This window comes from Lampetra planeri, unplaced genomic scaffold (assembly GCF_965212315.1).
Source record: "Lampetra planeri unplaced genomic scaffold, kcLamPlan1.2.h2 scaffold_1284, whole genome shotgun sequence".
NCBI lineage: Eukaryota > Metazoa > Chordata > Hyperoartia > Petromyzontiformes > Petromyzontidae > Lampetra > Lampetra planeri.
In genome coordinates this window covers 13156-30032 of record NW_027614001.1, presented here as the reverse complement: position 1 = coordinate 30032, position 16877 = coordinate 13156, and the positions used below count along the sequence as shown (strand labels likewise).

General features: G+C 50.5%; 3 protein-coding genes across 3 annotated transcripts; all 3 read left to right on the top strand.

Moving 5' to 3' along the window:
• The first annotated feature begins 940 nt into the window (after positions 1–940).
• Positions 941–1882, top strand: LOC144739067 (ATP synthase subunit C lysine N-methyltransferase-like). Its single transcript, XM_078622064.1, is given in 6 exon segments — positions 941–1048; positions 1050–1130; positions 1132–1224; positions 1327–1464; positions 1528–1578; positions 1664–1882. Coding segments are annotated over 6 exon segments (690 nt in total).
• Positions 1883–2986: 1104 nt separating this feature from the next.
• On the top strand, positions 2987–6846 carry LOC144739066 (ankyrin repeat domain-containing protein 33B-like). Its single transcript, XM_078622063.1, is given in 7 exon segments — positions 2987–3328; positions 3782–3911; positions 3988–3999; positions 4002–4127; positions 4209–4300; positions 4302–4373; positions 6190–6846. Coding segments are annotated over 7 exon segments (1431 nt in total).
• Positions 6847–10183: 3337 nt separating this feature from the next.
• LOC144739065 (electrogenic aspartate/glutamate antiporter SLC25A12, mitochondrial-like) lies at positions 10184–16877 on the top strand. The gene is made up of 18 exons (XM_078622062.1): positions 10184–10195; positions 10596–10649; positions 11290–11435; positions 11938–12053; positions 13690–13829; positions 13904–14050; positions 14342–14480; positions 14547–14640; positions 14716–14800; positions 14867–14948; positions 15015–15173; positions 15508–15560; positions 15645–15725; positions 15815–15955; positions 16036–16174; positions 16258–16416; positions 16513–16603; positions 16667–16877. Exons 1-18 carry the CDS (start codon positions 10184–10186, stop codon positions 16875–16877), a joined length of 2049 nt encoding a protein of 682 aa, XP_078478188.1.

The following is a 16877-nucleotide window of genomic DNA, read 5'->3' as shown; positions in this document are numbered from 1 at the left end:
TGCACATGCAGACTGAATTGATTTATGATGAATCAGTGAAGAAATAAACTGATTAATGAACCAATTGGCTAAAATTTTCAAAACTCCTGAACTGAACATCACGACATAAAAGGAGAGGAGTGAAAATCCATCAGAAACATGAGACACCCTGAAGCAATGACAAAAAGGAGGCAAACTTGTTCAACAATGAAGTGTTGACGTTTCACCTCAGCAGTCAGCTCGTTGAGTCCCATAGACATATATAGAAGGCTAGATGCCCCACCGGCGCTGCGACGTCGCCACACCGCGGCCATCTTGCCACGGGGTACTGGCTCATTCATAACATTATGTCCATTGCGCATGTACTTTTTAAATCACCATAACCTGCTCAATTTTTGATTTTGGTTTCAGCCTTGACAACTTGAGCGATGTCACGGCTATGCTGCACAAAGTCGATTTTTCGGGGGAAAAAAAAAATCATTTTTTCATCTGCAATTTGTCCAGTTATAGCCACGTTGATAACGATTGTAAGAAACCAAACCGTTTGTAAATCTGTGAAGATTTCAGCGAGTTCAGGGTAATTTTGTTATAGCAGGTCACTTGTCTTCCTATCGCCACCACACAAATAGAACCCCGTGGCAAGATGGCCGCCGGCGAACGACGTCGTAGGCTCCTCCTTGAGGCATCTAGCATTCTATATACTGTATGTCTATGGGTCGTTCTCCACTGGTCGGAACCTTCGGTCGCTTGCCGCCTTCCGGTCGGACATTTATCGGCGCTGCACAGCTCGTTCAGAGTGAAACGGACGTCGTCCTTTCTTCTTTTCTTCCGTGTTTCTAACGTGGTGACTGGATGGGTTTGGACGACATGACCCCCATCCGATCGATAATCGATCGTCGATGACGCTATTTCGGTAAACTAACGTAGGAGTGTCGCAGGCTGTGACGTCATCCACGGTGTCATGGCGGCGGAGGACGCGTCCGTCGGCCCGGCGGAGCAGGGTGACACTGGGGTCCGGCGGAGCCGCAGCCGCCTGGGGATGGTGGGGATGGTGGCGACGGCGGCGCTGGGGGGGGGCGCTGGTCTCTCTGTACGCGGTGGCGGCGCCGTTCGTCGCGCCCGCGTTCCGGAGGGTCTGTCTCCCGTTCGTCCCCCGCGACATCAGCCCAGGTGGACAACGTCCTGCGCGTGCTGAGGGGCAGAACGGGGACACTGGTGGACATCGGCAGCGGAGACGGGAGGATAGTAAGGACACACACACACTACCTTGATGAGGTACAAGCAGAAATCGTGTAAACAGAATCAGTCCTCAGTGTGTCTGTGTGTGTGTGTGTGTGTGTCTCTCAGGTGATCTCAGCAGCCCTTCAGGGGTTTCAGGCGTCTGGTCTGGAGCTCAACCCGTGGCTGGTGTGGTTCTCCCGCTGCAGAGCCTTGAGGGCTGGGGTCCACCACCGCACCTCCTTCCACATCTCTGACCTGTGGAAGGTGAGTGAACACCCGACAAACCACGCATGGACAGGACGCATGTCCTCACCTGTCCTTTTCCAGGTCAACCTGTCTCAGTACTCCAACGTGGTCATCTTTGGAGTTCCTCAGATGGTGAGTTCATCCGTTCACCAGCCATCATTCATCCAGTCACCTGATCGGTGGAAGGGTCAGCTGACCTCTGCGCTCGTACCTGCAGATGGACGAGCTGGAGCAGAAGCTGGCGGACGAGTTGGAGGTCACGGCCAAGGTGGTGGCATGTCGGTTCCCCTTCCCCAGCTGGGCCCCTGAACGCACCGCCGGGGAGGGAATCGACACTGTGTGGCTGTACGATGCCAAGACGTTTAAAACCCACAGGTCACATGGGGCGACGGGTGGGACCGTAGCGGGTGGGGCCGCGGCAGGGTTTGACCTTTGAAATCCATGGATGTGAAGATGCCAGATGTTTGTTTGTGTGCCGGTTAATGAATGAATGAATGAATGAATGAATGAATGAATGTGACTGTCTCTACATTGTCTATACATTGTTTTTAGTTAAAACCTAAAACAGAACAGAACATCTGATGTGCTTCAGGTTGCTGGATGACTCAGCAGAAGTCAGTAGAACTCCAGAGGCACATGAAGTCACATGGTTGAGAAGTCCATCTGAAGGAAGCAGTGTTAAGAACAGCAGAGGATGTGTTGCGGTGGGGGCGCAGGTGCTCCAATGACTCAGATTATAAATAAATTCATTTGATGAGAGCAGACGTCTCACTGAAGTTTTTTGTGAAAGTAAAACTTATTTGTTCATTTGTTTGGAACACACACACCGCCCTCCCCCCACACACACACACATACACACAAGCATTGTCCCCCTATCCCTCACATACACAGCCCCCCCATCATGACCCTCCCCCTTATGCCCCCATGGGTGTGGTATCTGAGGGGGCGTGATTACCTGGAGCCACCGACACTAACGAGCTTAGCCTGGTCTCATCCCACTGCTCTGTTGGAGCTTAGTGCAGGAACCGGATTAGAGCGGCAGCTTGGGCTCAAACCATCCAATTCTCAACATCCGTCTGGACCTGACTGATGGACGACCGACGGGGACACGTCCAGTCGCCCCCCCACACCTGATGGACGCTGGGATGAGTTCATGAGAAATGTCTCGAGTTGTTTCCGTCAAATCTTTGTCCAGATGGACGTTTGTTTGGATATCGGCTCAGAGGACAGATGGAGGACAACCTGAGGACAACTGACAACAATCAGAGAAAAACCTTAGAACAATCTGACAACAACCGGAGGTCAACGCAGTCAAGAGGACTGATGATGTCACACCTCAGTCTTCACCTCTGACCTGCTGGACTTGAAGGTGTATGGACAGCATGAGACGACCGGTGGGCTTGTAGAACGTGTCCCAGCTCATCCAGAGGAGTGGGGTGGTTAAATGGTGTTAATAACAGAGCAACCTGGTGAAGGTGCTAAAAAAGAGAATGGAATTGCCGGTGGGAGGGGGCTGGGCGGCGCCGTGGAGACACCGGTCATGTCCATCAGCGAGTTTGACTGTGAGATGCCAGGACAGCTTGACAATGACGAGACGGAGGACATGGACAACTACTGGGAGGACGAGGACGATGTCTACCAGGAGTTTGAGGAGTTGGACTTTGAGTCGCTGCCTGATCGTCTGGACGCCCGAAGCATCGCCTCCGATGACTCTTTCTACCCCCCCGACAGATCGGTTCCATCCCATCTCCTTCGCTCTCCGAGCCCTGAGCCAGTGTCCTTCTTCAAAGCCTGCTGCAACAACAATTCCATCATCGTCAAGATCCTGATCCGACAGGGCGTGTGCGAGGACGAGGTGAAGGAGACCGACCGGAATCGACGAGTAAGAACGTCAGTTGGATGTGAGCGGTGCCTAGAAATCCAGACGCCCCCTAGTGATAGCAAATTTAACTTGCAGCCAGGGTTCAGTCCAGAAACACCCCATTAGGTCACGAGATGTAAATCCAACCTCTGGTCAGACCAATCGCGTCAGATATAGAGTTGGTGGGCGGGATTAAAGTAATGACATCAGAGTCTCTGCTACGTGTCGTCAAGAAGATGAGCTCAGCTCAGCTGAATTTTCTTTAGTGGACATGTATTTGCTCCATCAACAGCAGTCGGTCGTACAGGCGCACGGCGGCCGTGTACGTCATTCTCTCATCAGGAGAAACCTCACGCAGCCATTAGATGTTTGGGACACTGAAGTTCTTTGTCCATACCAGAGTCACTGACAATCAGGAGCTAAAAGCCATAATCAATCACAATTCAAATAATCAATGCTTAATTTGTGTTTCAGTCCGGTCTGATTGTGGCGTGTTACCACGGTTACGTGGACGTGGTCATCGCCCTGTCTCAGTGTCCTCACATTGACGTCAACTGGCAGGACAACGAGGGAAACACCGCTCTCATCACAGCAGCGCAAGCAGGTAGATGTTCTGACGCCACCGAGTGGGTCGGAGGATCAGAAGCATCATGTGATGTGTGTTTGTCTCCGGGCTACAGGTCACGTGATCATCTCAACTACCTGTTGAACTACTTCCCTGGACTAGACATTGAACGCAGGAACTGTCACGGCTTCACCGCCTTGATGAAGGCAGCGATGCAGGGGCGAGCGGAATGTGTACGAGCGCTGATGTTGGCGGGTAACCGATCGATCCTCCCATTATTGATTTGGAGATATGAGATGTGTGTATGTGTTAGTACATGTGTGCGTCCTCTTAAAGGAGGAGACATCCAGGCTCGGGACAATGGCCGCCGTCTGACACCCAGAGAGTGGGCGCTGTTCACCGGGCGATACGAAACGGCCAACCTGATGTACCGACTGGTTGGCGAAGCCATGTGCCGAACAATTCTGTGACTCCTTCTGCCTGGAGTGGCCCGTTCTGGAGGTGAACGCCTCATTAAGGCCTATTAATGCTTCTGCATTGAACTAACCAGACCCTGCGTCGTCCCATTCGCTGTCCCCTACGACGTCCCCTACACCAGAGGTCCCCAACCTTTTTTGTACCAGGGACCAGTTTCATGCAGAAATTTTTTTTCAAGGACCGGGTGGGGGGCGTGAAGTATTCAATAACAAAAACCTTAATCATTATATTTTAGTATGTAATCTGATGCAACAATTACATTTTACATTATGAACTTTCATGAACTATTACACAATAATATCAACTCACCAAAACGTAGAATCAGTGGGAGCTCTGGGCTTGGCCTTTTCCAGCAACTAGAAGGTCCCATGTGGGGGTGATGGGAAACAGTGACACTCCAATTGTATTCCTTATATCCAGGCTACTCCGTTGTTTCTGTCCTTCAAGTTCCCGTTTTATTTTCTTTCAAAACATTCGAAGGTCTTTTCTTTCAATCCTGGGTGTTTTGTCTCCATGTGGCGGCTCAGTTTAGATTGTTTCATGGTTTCATTAGCAAGTCTGTCACCGAATATTACACCGAGTTGGTGCGGGGCTTGTCAATCACCTGTTGATGAACCCATAACTCAGGTAGGAGTCTTGATATTTTCTTTTAAATGCAGCTTTCTACAAAGGCAGTCTGTGACCCTCGTTGTCTCATTTACCCTTTTCAAACAAACTCTCCAGTAAATTCTGTTTCATTTTGCGAGGGCTTAGCTAGCATTGATGACGGATAAAAAACCCACAAAAGTCAAGTGCGGAAAATCAAGGGCAGAAGTGGTTGTCGTTCAAAATAACACACCCGGAAGCAAAAACATATTTTATATATTATTTATGATAATATTTTTATATTTTATATACTGTATATATATGTTTTTTTAAAAATATATTGTAATCCCGATTATTCATTCTTTGCAGCCCGTACAAAATAATCCACAGACCGGTACTGGTCGGGGGCCCATTGGTTGGGGACCCCTGCCCTACGCTGTCATGAGCGTTTCTTCTTCTGTCTGTCTCACAGTTTCACATCGAATCTTGCTGCCGTGTTTCACTTTTTTCAAGTTATCTGCGATTGTCTTTGTTTCCTTTAAGTGATGGTAAATAAAAGCATGCAGACTTTGTTACCATAGTAACTACAACAAGATCACCTTTTGGTCAGTTGTATTTTCCCTGCTCTGAGACACAGCAGATTTGGTAAAAACCTGTTCTTGTTCCAGTTGTTAGGGTGTAAGAACACGTTCCGTGGTTCCATGTAAAACTGCACATTCACAAGCCAGTCGATGTGAGTGTGTGTGTGTACGAGTCATCGAAATGAATAAAAACATCCGAGCCTGACCGAAGTCCAAATCGGATATATGATGTTGGGAGAGCGTTTAACTGAGCAACTTCCTGTCGGAAAACGACTCAAATTCCAACTCTGACTGTTGCTGGGATGCACCGTACATAGACATTGTGGCGCCCTCTACAAGCTGCTGGTACATCTGGGGTCATATAGTATGTCTTTGTAACCAAATTTCCTCTAAGGCTCCACCTCTCCAAACAGGGTGTCTGTGAGTGGGCAGGGCTGAGACATACACACCTTCTTATTGAATGAGCGTAAGTTGAGGCACATCAGGTGCATGAATGTTGGGTAAACAGAGACACCCTTGGAGTGAATTAGCAGCCAAGTTTCCGTCAGTCTACCCCAAGGTAGCTGTGGCTACAGATGTAGCCCATCCATTATCATTATTGAACATTCAGAGTAACCTAGTGAAACAGACTGAAAATGTGTGACGGTTCTGATTGTGTGTTTCGTCGCCTGCAGGATCTGGTGGTTCAGGCCCGAGAGCCAAAGTCCTGCTGGGGCCGTCTGAGCCGCCTGGCGTGCTGCTGCCCGTACAGGTTTTACATTAACAACAAGGTAAACCCAGCGGATGATGGTGTTCTTGACCACATGGTGCGGATCACCACCAGCATCAGCAGTCCCTTTATCGCCACAGCTTGCCGGACAGTGAGCCCCGGCAGCCCGCCGTGCATTGGGAAGCGGCGTCCCGCCGTGCAGGAAATCCTGAGGAGGCAACGAATGGCCGAGCTGAAGCTCCTGGGCCCTGACAGACTGAACCACTACAAGAGGTTCTTCCAGAACTCCAGGGTCCTCCTGGTGCCCAAAGCCCGGGACCGGAGGGCCAGTCTGCAGCCGCAGCTGCTCAGTGACATGGCGGCGGCGTCCTCGGTGGCCATGAGACGAGCGAGTCTCCTGCCGCTCAACATGCTGAGGAGAAGCAGCGTGCGGCCGGGAATGGTGGTGCCAAAGGTGCGGCTGTGTAAGGCCCCCGCCACCAGCTTTGTCCCTGAAACACTGAGACGGACAGGAAACTCAAACCAACTGCAAATCCCAAAGTGGGATTACAAGATGAAGAGGATGGAGAAGAGGAAGGAGGAGGAGCTCCACAGGAAGCTGCCGTTGACCAGGAGGAGATGAGCCGCATGTCCATGTTGGCCATTGTGGGATTGTTGCCTTGTTCTTGTTCTTGTTCTTTTGATTTAAATATGTCTGTACGACTACTACTACTACTGTGTACACAATGTACTTCTGTTCATGGTGGGACAGTTCACAAAGTCCTTGGTTGGGTTCATGTGTTCTTCATCTCTAAGCACACAGACAGTCAGAATGGAGCAGGCAGGTGTGCACAGACAGCTAAACGAGTACTGTTAGTACTGTTAACACTACTAGTACTACTACTACTGCTGCTAGTAGTACTAGCACTGCTAGTACTGTTAGCTTCCAGTGACTTTATTGAACCAAAAGGCAACAGTGTCCGACAGTTTTCATTGGCACTGATTTTGTCAGCGCTGATCACTTGCACTGTGTCTCGAATTGTGTCCTTACATACTTAAACAGAGTATTTTGAATACGCAAGTGGGTTCATGCTGAATGAATATGGAAAATGTAGTGTACTAGGCGCCTTCATCTCATGCACTCAAAGAGCCGAAAAGTTAATTGTGGATCGATGCACACATTCCATCCTCAATGGACACCATCTTAGTGATGTAGCGGAAATGACCGTTACATCACTTTCCCTTTCATTTTTCGCAAGTTGGACAACAGCAATACCAGCGGCACCACGAGGGGATATCACCTACTCATGGGATCCCGGCCAATGCCAACGTTAGCTTGCTAGCTCATGACGGCAGCACATTTCCAGGCATTGCCATTGTCGCATACGTTTGGTGTGCGTGTGATAAATTATCTTATCATCTTCCATGTGCAAGACTGTGGTTTAAGATGTGAGGTCCGAGACTTATGGGTTGTAAATATTCACAAAATGTGACATATAGCTTGTCAGCAGTCATGTCATTTGCGCTGTGCGCAACAGCACTGCTTGATTTGAGACAGTACTATCCCGTCAACATTTCACGAAACTGCACAAATAAGTACATAGTGTGCTTAGTAAACTACAAAGAAGTGTACTCACAGAAGTATGCGATTCGAGACACAGCATTGGTCTGTATCGCTGCTAGCATTAGCAGCACATGTCACTGCTAGCATTAGCAACATGTTTTGCTGCTAACATTAGTAAGTGTTGCTGCTAGCATAAGCAGCTGGTGTTATAGAAGGTCTGTCTGTAATTGCATACTTCTATACTTAAACTGAGTATTTTGAGAACATCAGTGCGTCCATACTCAATGAGTATACGTCTTAGTGTCTTAGTGTCGTACTGGAAATGATGGAGGCAGGCAACAGTGGCACCATGGGGGATATCACCATGGGGGATATCACCATGGGGGATATCACCTACTGAAGAAAGCCTGGCACATTCTAACTTCTAGCCTGCTAGCTAGTGAATCGTGGCACATTTTCAGGCATTGACATTGTGGTGTACGTTTGGTGCTGGTGTGTGATGAATTGTTTGCATCACTGTACAATTGAGGTTTACGATATGAGGTCCGAGGCTTGATGGGTTGTAAATATTCACAAAATGCGTCAGCTAGCGTGTCGGCAGTAAGTTTCATTTGCACGTCAGTGCGTAGCACTGATTGATTTTTGACGACCCTGTCACAATTTGCGCACTTCGCAAGTACATATTGTGCTTAGTGTACTACAAAGAAGTGTACTGTGGGAAGTATGAGATTGGAGACACAGCACCAGTGTGATTGTGACACATGAAAACAAAATTGTGTTGAACGGTCACTGACAAACTGACCTGTGTGAACGTGACGAGTGAATCGAAGGAGACGCTCCTGAACTGCTCTGTGTCCTGTTTCTTACTGAACATGACTTTTGTACAATGACCAGCGCTGTAAAGCCTCTTATGTCACTAAATAGTATTTTCTTCTCAACTGGACTGATGTTCTGATGCAGGAAGGTTCTCTGTTTAGAATGAAAGGAACCACAGAACTTTCAGCCTTCACACCTTTTCTTCCAGTGGCAGTTTAACACAGAACGTCAGTTCTTGTCAAAGCCACCGCTCAAAATAAACATATGTGACCCTAAACCCGACCTCTGACCCCAAACCCAACGTCAGTGAGCGAAGCGACTTTACTTGACAGAGGACAGAGGGCATGAAGACAAAGGGCGTGAAGAGAGAGGGCGTGAGCAGCAGGTGACCATCCTCAGCAGCTTGTGCTCTCAGCTGAGCAGGAAGCAGCTTTGAACAGACTGTGCGCAGCCACAAATAAACAGCTTAACTTCACAGACGTGTTTGTAGGATTTGGAGAATCGACACAGGGAACGTTTGTGGAACAGAACGCTCTTTCAACTTGGAAATTCTGCATAAAGAAAAGGTCCAGTCACATCCAGCGTTCTGTCTTTTGTTTCTACTGGACTGTAGGCGCTGAACTTCCTCCAGCTCGTCTGTCTGTCCCTCACCACCACTGACGTTCTCTATCAACTTCTGCCCTCTGCTGGCAACAGCAGGAACAACGTGGTCTGGTTATGGTTCTTTAACTGATTCCAATTCCTGAAGAAGTTGAGAGATCGGGTTTAGAATCATATTTAATCTGGTTTTTTAGAATTTACCCTCAACATGAAGGAGTTGACCCTCGGAGATCGAACCTGATCTGAACCGATCCCACTCTGAATGACCTGAGCCCATTCTGATTCTGTCTGATCTGAACTCATTCGAATTGATCTGAACCACTTCCAACTGATTGTAACTGATCTGACCGGTCACCTGACCCGTCATCACATAAGAAGTCGTTATTGACCAGAACACTATTTATTGTGTTTATAGTACGATGTGATCGTACCAAAGAGACCAAAGAGGAGGTTTATAGATGCAGTGAGGGAGGACATGGAGGTAGTTGGAGTCAGAGTAGAGGATACAGAGAACAGGGAAAGATGGAAATCGATGATTCGCTGTGGCAACCCCTGAAGAGGGACAAGCTGAAAGAAGAAGAAGAAGATAGTACGATGTGATCGTAAAGTGTCTGATCAGATTTTAAATTTCCTCTTCTGAATACTGAATACAGTACACTGTACTTCTCAGCATCCTCTGTAGTACTGGTAGAAGCAGCAGTAGTAGTAGTACCAGGATGTACTACAGTACAGTATTTACACATAGTAGCAGAACACGGGGTGTAAGATGACGCCACAGGGTCAAACAATTGCATCAGCTGTGGGGGGACGGGAGGACCGTGAGTCTTCTGTTTCTGTTTTCCGGCTGACAGAGCTCAGGGTGCCATTGTGCGTCGGCTGGACGCTCATTCCGCTGCAGTCACCAACCCACCGGAAGTTAACCGACCGGCGATACCATAGCTCTTCGCGACGCCCCCGGACGCGTCGTGCGCTCGCTCCCTGTCCGTGACGTCACAGCAGCATGGCGGTCAAGGTGACTTCGGTTTCCTTCCTATCTGTCTTATCACCTATGTTTGTCTACTGCTGCTTTCCGTGTGTGGCGGGGGTCAGCGGGCCTCGGCCGGTCGGGATACGACGGGGCGGGATGCGGCGGGGCGGCGCGCAGTCTTCCGCGGCTGGCTGCCGCCCGGCGGCCGCTTACCTCCGTCAAACCTCCGTTACCTCGGAACGGACGCTAGCAGCTGTCAGGGCTGACGCCGGCGGAGGGGACGTGTGGCCCCGGTTCCTCACGGAGACGTCGCCGGTTTTGAGCCCCTGTCGACCTTGTGACCGAGTGTCCGCTCCGGTGGACTGCTGCTTGGCTAGCTGTTAGCATGTTAGCCTGCTGAGCGGCGCGCCTCCAGCTCATTCTGGTCCCGTGTCGTGTGTTTCAGGTGCAGTCCACCAAACGTGGGGATCCAAGTGAGCTGAAGTCAATTTTCCAGAAGGTGAGATTTTCTCTTTCTTTGTGTGTGTGTGTGTGTGTGTGTGTGTGTGTGTGTGTGTGTGTGTGTGTGTGTGTGTCAGTTCAAACCGCAAGAACAAACGTGTCAGAGCAGAGACAGTGATCAGAATGAATCTGCCGGTTCTGAAGGTTCATTTGTTCACACACATTCTTCCGATGCAGCTGCAGCTTTGGGTCATGAGGTTTGAATTAGCTGCAGTGGAACGTCCAATGAACGTTCAATGGGGTCTGTCTGTCTGACTGTTTGTGTCTGCTTGTCTGATAGGGTGTGTGTCCATCCTCCTCACAAACGTTCACTAACACAATTTGGTGTCGGGCTTTAGGCCTCAGTGTTTGTGGAGTCCATGAATGTGTTATAGAATCAGTTATTCTGAAGGTCAGAGGTCAAGTCCCTGTTCCTGCAAAGCTTACAGCTTTTTGTTTCTCTAGATCCAGATAAGTAAGAATGTCCAGGTTCTTAACGACTTGTTTGTGTGTGTGTGTGTGTGTGTGTGTGTGTGTGTGTGTGTGTGTGTGTGTGTGTGTGTGAGAGACCCAGTGCTGCTGGTGCGTGATGGTTCACTGTTCTGTGAGCGTGTTCCCGCTCACACAGACGCCCCACCCCGTCTTCTGTGTGTCCTTAGTACGCCAGCGTCGTGGACGGAGATGGAGAGAGGTTCATGTCCCCAGGAGACTTTGTCCAGAAGTATTTAGGACTTCACACACAGATCCACCACAATCCGAAAACTGTGCAGCTCATCGCTGCGGTTGCTGACACCACGAAGGACGGGTGTGTACGGCTGAACACATACACACACACACACACGGTACATCGGTGCTCGTTCTGTCTGAGACGTGTGCTTCTGGATCCGTGAGCGTCAGGAAGTCCCTTCTGTCGTCAACCCTTCAACGCCAGCGGTGTCACTGCTGATACATCCGTGCTATCAGAAAACATCCGTCGGTTCCTGAAAGCTGAAAAGTTGCACCTCATGTCCATGTTGCTGTCATTACGGTAATGAACCACCGACTCCTGGTAACAGAAAGAATGGAGTTACCGTAATGACTGCAACATGGCTGTTGGCTACATGGCTACACTATATCCTGACATTTAAGGGGTTCAGAATCTGAAATGAATGGACTGTTTGGTATCATCAGAGGACAAGTACCTTTTATGCAAAAAAAGGAAATTCACAGCAATTTTTCCATGGACACTTTTGACCACTTTTGAACATCAGGCATGAGGGTTAAAGGTCAACTGACGATGGAGTGACGACGTTTGCTCCTCTGTGCAGGTTGATCTCCTTCCAGGAGTTTCTAGCGTTCGAGTCGGTGTTGTGTGTCCCTGACGCTCTCTTCATCGTCGCCTTCCAGCTGTTTGACAAGACGGGAACCGGAGACATTTCCTTTGGTACGTATGTGTGTTAGGACTCGAGCTGCAGCAGAATGTTCCAACAGTCCAGTTCACTGAAGAACCGGACTGACACGCCTCATGTAAACTAAAGTGGAACAGAACAACAAACTCACCAGAGAACTCAGCTTGTCTGATGGGTGAATTTTCACAACATGTTGTGAAGTTTCTGGTCTGTTAGCCTAGCATTTAGCATAGCATTTCAAGCAAACGTGACAGTTTCTTCTAAAGGATTCATCAGCGTCCTCTGTCCAGCAGTTAGCATGTAGCTGACACACACACACACACACCCGGGGCCTGTACCACGAAGCCGGATTTCGTTTAATCAAGACCTGTTACCATGGTAATTTACTCTGAAAAACTATCCTGCTCCGGAGCAGGATAACTGTCTGAATTGAATCTGATCCTGTTAACAGCACCACCCACTGGCCAATCAGATGTCAGGAAAAACAATGACCTGCCCATTCCTCCACGTAAGACAGGTGGTGAGGAGAGTTACGGCGTGAAAGAATCTTCCGGGACCAATCTAACCCGTTAAATCTCACCGAATTTTACTGATTCTCACACCCTGGACCACAGACAGTCTACATCGCCCTAAGGTTCTTTGACACGGGTTGTTTCCTTTATTCAATGGGAGTTTAAACACCGTCTGTCGGTGGTCCACCAAGTGACCTGAGACCTCACTGATTTAAAAGATGACTTCATCGTCTTCACGAGACACTTTCCATACATGTGGTTCAGTGAAGGAAATGTGAACAGTGTCATCTCCACACTTCATTCATGGTGTTCGAGGGTTCCCCCTCTTTTTGAAGAGGGAGATGATATTTTTGTTCTTTGTCCCTGATCATCTCTAACACAGATCCATCAGATGATTTGATTCAGACTGTAGGTGTCAGGTAGCTTCCTTCTTTGTGTCACATCTGAGGAGGAGTCAGTTGGGGGGGTACTTGAGGGAAGTAGTAAAATCAGCTGTTTTTGCTGTTTTACTGGCGGAATGTATGAATGAACAGGATGGCGGGGGGGGGGTCCTACTTTTTGCTGGCCGCTTGTTTGTTCACTGGCTTGCACTGTGTTTGTAAGTTTTTTTTTGTGGGATTCACTGTTTGGATTTTATACTTAATAAATGAAAGTAAACAGCAGACGTTGGAGCCTGTAGTTTTTATAGTTTAGTCCAAATGGAAGCACCGTCAAATCACCTTTGTCCTCGTGCTGACGACTCTCCGGTTTTCATAGTCTCCTAATACAGACGATCAACTAGCTTTATTGATATAAATGAATTGAATTTCAATACTAAAGTTTAAAGTTGACGATTTAGTGTTTTTATGTTTGTTCTTTTAACTAGGAAAACAATCCACGGATGTTGTAGGTTCATTGAGGAATTAATGAACAACGTACACATTCACACAGTCTGAGATGTGTCGTCAGCAGCTTTGTCGTCTTCTGTCAGCTTCCACGGTGTTATTACTTATTAATCGAGCTTCGTGGTACAGGCCCCCGGTGGGGACCTGTCACCAGCTGATTGGTCAAAACATTTGTGGACAGTCTGAACCATCATCAGATGGTTCGCTTGCGCCTCGAGTCTTCGGTGTGACCCGGACCTGAGCCGTCCTTTTCTGTCCTTGTGTGTCTGCTGCAGAAAACGTGCGGGACATCTTCAGTCAGACCACCGTCCACCATCACATCCCCTTCAACTGGGACTGTGAATTCATCCACCTGCACTTCGGACGCGACCGCAAGAAGCGTCTGAACTACCTCGAGTTCACCCAGTTCCTGCAGGTACCGCTGCTCGTCTCTGACGTGTCCGTCACATGACCTGCTCCTCACTGAGGTGTCTGTACGTGTGCATGCAGGAGCTGCAGCTGGAACACGCGCGTCAGGCGTTTGCCCAGAAGGACAAGGGAAAGAATGGCGTCATCTCCGCCATGGACTTCAGTGACATCATGTCCACCATCAGACACCACATGCTCACACCCTTTGTGGAGGAGAACCTGGTGTCTGTGAGTGTGTGTGTGTGTGTGTGTGTGTGTGTGTGTGTGTGTGTGTGTGTGTGTGTGTGTGTGTGTGTGTGTGTGTGTGTGTGTGTGTGTGTGTGTGTGTGTGTGTGTGTGTGTCGCCCTGTGTGTCTGTGAGTGTGTGTGTGTGTGTGTCGCCCTGTGTGTCTGTGAGTGTGTGTGTGTGTGTGTCGCCCTGTGTGTCTGTGAGTGTGTGTGTCTGTCCAGTCTGTGTGTGTGTGTGTGTGTGTGTGTGAGAGACAGCATCCTGACCCACATTGTCCTGTGTCTTCCCAGGCTGCAGGGGGCAACACCTCCCACCTGGTCAGTTTCTCTTACTTCAACGCCTTCAACTCTCTGCTCAACAACATGGAACTGATTCGCAAGATCTACAGCACGCTGGCAGGAACGCGCAAGGACACGCTGGTGACCAAAGGTGTGTGTGTGTGTGTGTGTGTGTGTGTCGGGTCAAAGGTCACGTCCATGTGTCGTATCTGTGCAGAAGAGTTTGTTCACGGCGCCAACAAGTTCGGTCAGATCACTCCGATGGAGATTGACATCCTGTACCAGCTGTCGGGTCTCCACTCGCCCTCCGGGTGAGTCCGTCTGTGTCACGTGTCACCTGTGTAACCGACAGGTGACGTGTGTAACAGTGGTGACGTGTGTTCCAGGCGTCTGAACCTGGCAGACATTGAGCGGATCGCCCCGTTGGAGGAGGGCAGCCTGCCCCACCACCTGGCTGAGACCCAGAAGCAGGTAAGAGGTGGTCGGCCGAAGGCCCGGGGGGACGAGGTGTCACGTGACTCTCCGTCTGTCCGTCAGGCTCATGGCGACTCGTCCAGACCCGTGTGGCTGCAGGTGGCGGAGTCGGCGTACAGGTTCCTGCTGGGCTCCGTGGCCGGAGGTGAGTTCCCGCCCCTGCTGCCGTGTGACCGGCTGGCGGCGCGCTGACCCTCGTGTGTGCTCTCAGCCACGGGGGCGACGGCGGTGTACCCCATCGACCTGGTGAAGACCCGCATGCAGAACCAGAGGTCCACGGGCTCCTTCGTCGGAGAGCTCATGTACAAGAACAGCTTCGACTGTGCCAAGAAGGTTCTCCGCTACGAGGGCTTCTTTGGGTTCTACAGAGGTCTGTCAGCCGAGTGCAGCCGCGCGCATGTGTGTGTCTGTCTGTCTGCGTCTTGTGAACTGCACCAACTACAAGCAGACGTCTGCCACGTTCCGTCCCTTCAGGTCGGTTCTACGTTCTCGACAAACAGCCATAACACTGAGAGCTGGAAAGTCACATGACGCAAAACGTCCAATCACAGTTGTCACATGTGTAGTTACATTTCTGGAGAGGTGATATCAGACTACACCCTACACCCCACCCTACACTGTACCTACACCAGTGACGTGCTGCATGAATGAGGTTGAAGGTCGTCGTCCAGGCGTCTGAGGAGTGTCTCCTGTCTCACCTGTAGGTCTGGTTCCTCAGCTCATTGGTGTGGCACCTGAGAAGGCCATCAAACTGACAGTGAGACACACACACACACACACACACACAGACACACACACACACGTATGTGTCAGGTGAGGTGTGTTTGACGTGTGTCCACAGGTGAATGACTTCGTCAGAGACAAGTTCACGGGTAGAGACGAGTCCATCCCTCTGCTGGCAGAGATCCTGGCTGGAGGCTGCGTGAGTCCTTCATGAACTTTAACCAATGCTCAGGTCACCAGGTGGAGGCGGGGCTACGCGCCAACCGCGTCTTTGTCCTCTGTCTCCAGGCCGGTGGTTCTCAGGTGATCTTCACCAACCCTTTAGAGATCGTGAAGATCCGTCTTCAGGTGGCCGGTGAGATCACCACCGGTCCACGAGTCAGCGCTCTGAGCGTCGTCAGGGACCTGGGCTTCTTCGGCCTCTACAAGGTGTGTGTGTTATTGTGTGTTATTGTGTGTTATTGTGTATGATGGGTGTTATTGTGTATTATGTGTGTGTGTGCGCCCAGGGGGCCAAAGCGTGTTTCCTGAGGGACATCCCGTTCTCCGCCATCTACTTCCCGGCCTACGCCCACCTCAAGTCGGCCCTGGCTGACGACCAGGGCCGTCTGGGGCCGCTGCAGCTGCTGACAGCCGGTGCTATTGCAGGTGAGGGGGGTGGGGGTGGGGGTGGGGGCGGGGGTTGTTGTGGGGGTCAGTGTGTCGGCCCAGCTCACCGTGGCGTTCCTCAGGTATCCCCGCCGCCTCCCTGGTGACGCCCGCCGACGTCGTCAAGACACGTCTGCAGGTGGCGGCGAGGGCGGGGCAGACCACCTACACCGGAGTCATCGACTGCTTCAGGAAGATCATGAAGGAGGAGGGGTTCAGAGCTCTGTGGAAAGGAGCTGGAGGTAGGAGGGGGGGGGGTTCTGAGCTCTGTGGAAAAGAGCTGGGGGGGGGGTAAGTCTCCATCCATCTATCTGTCCTCACCCGTCTCTGTCCTCCAGCTCGGATGTGTCGCTCCTCCCCTCAGTTTGGTGTTACCCTGGTGACCTACGAGCTTCTCCAGCGCTGGTTCTACATCGACTTTGGAGGACAGTAAGTGTCTGCGGCGTGTGTGCTTGTGCGTGTGTGTGTGTAACCATCCCGTGTCCTCCTCAGTCGTCCCACTGGATCTGATCCGACACCCAAGTCTCGTATCTCTGAGCTTCCTCCGATCAACGCCGATCACGTGGGCGGTTACCGGCTGGCGGCTGCCACCTTTGCCGGCGTGGAGAACAAGTTTGGCCTCCACCTGCCCAAGTTCAAGTCGTCGGGCGTGGCGTCCATCCACCACCCGGAGCCGCCGGCTGCAGGTGCTCAGGCTCAGTAG

What these genes read in the sequence shown, in the direction of transcription:
- LOC144739065 (XM_078622062.1), top strand. An exon ending in TGAAGTCAATTTTCCAGAAG is followed by an intron (nt 10,650 to 11,289) that starts GTGAGATTTTCT and finishes GTGTGTCCTTAG; the next exon opens with TACGCCAGCGTCGTGGACGG. An exon ending in GACAGCCGGTGCTATTGCAG is followed by an intron (nt 16,175 to 16,257) that starts GTGAGGGGGGTG and finishes GGCGTTCCTCAG; the next exon opens with GTATCCCCGCCGCCTCCCTG.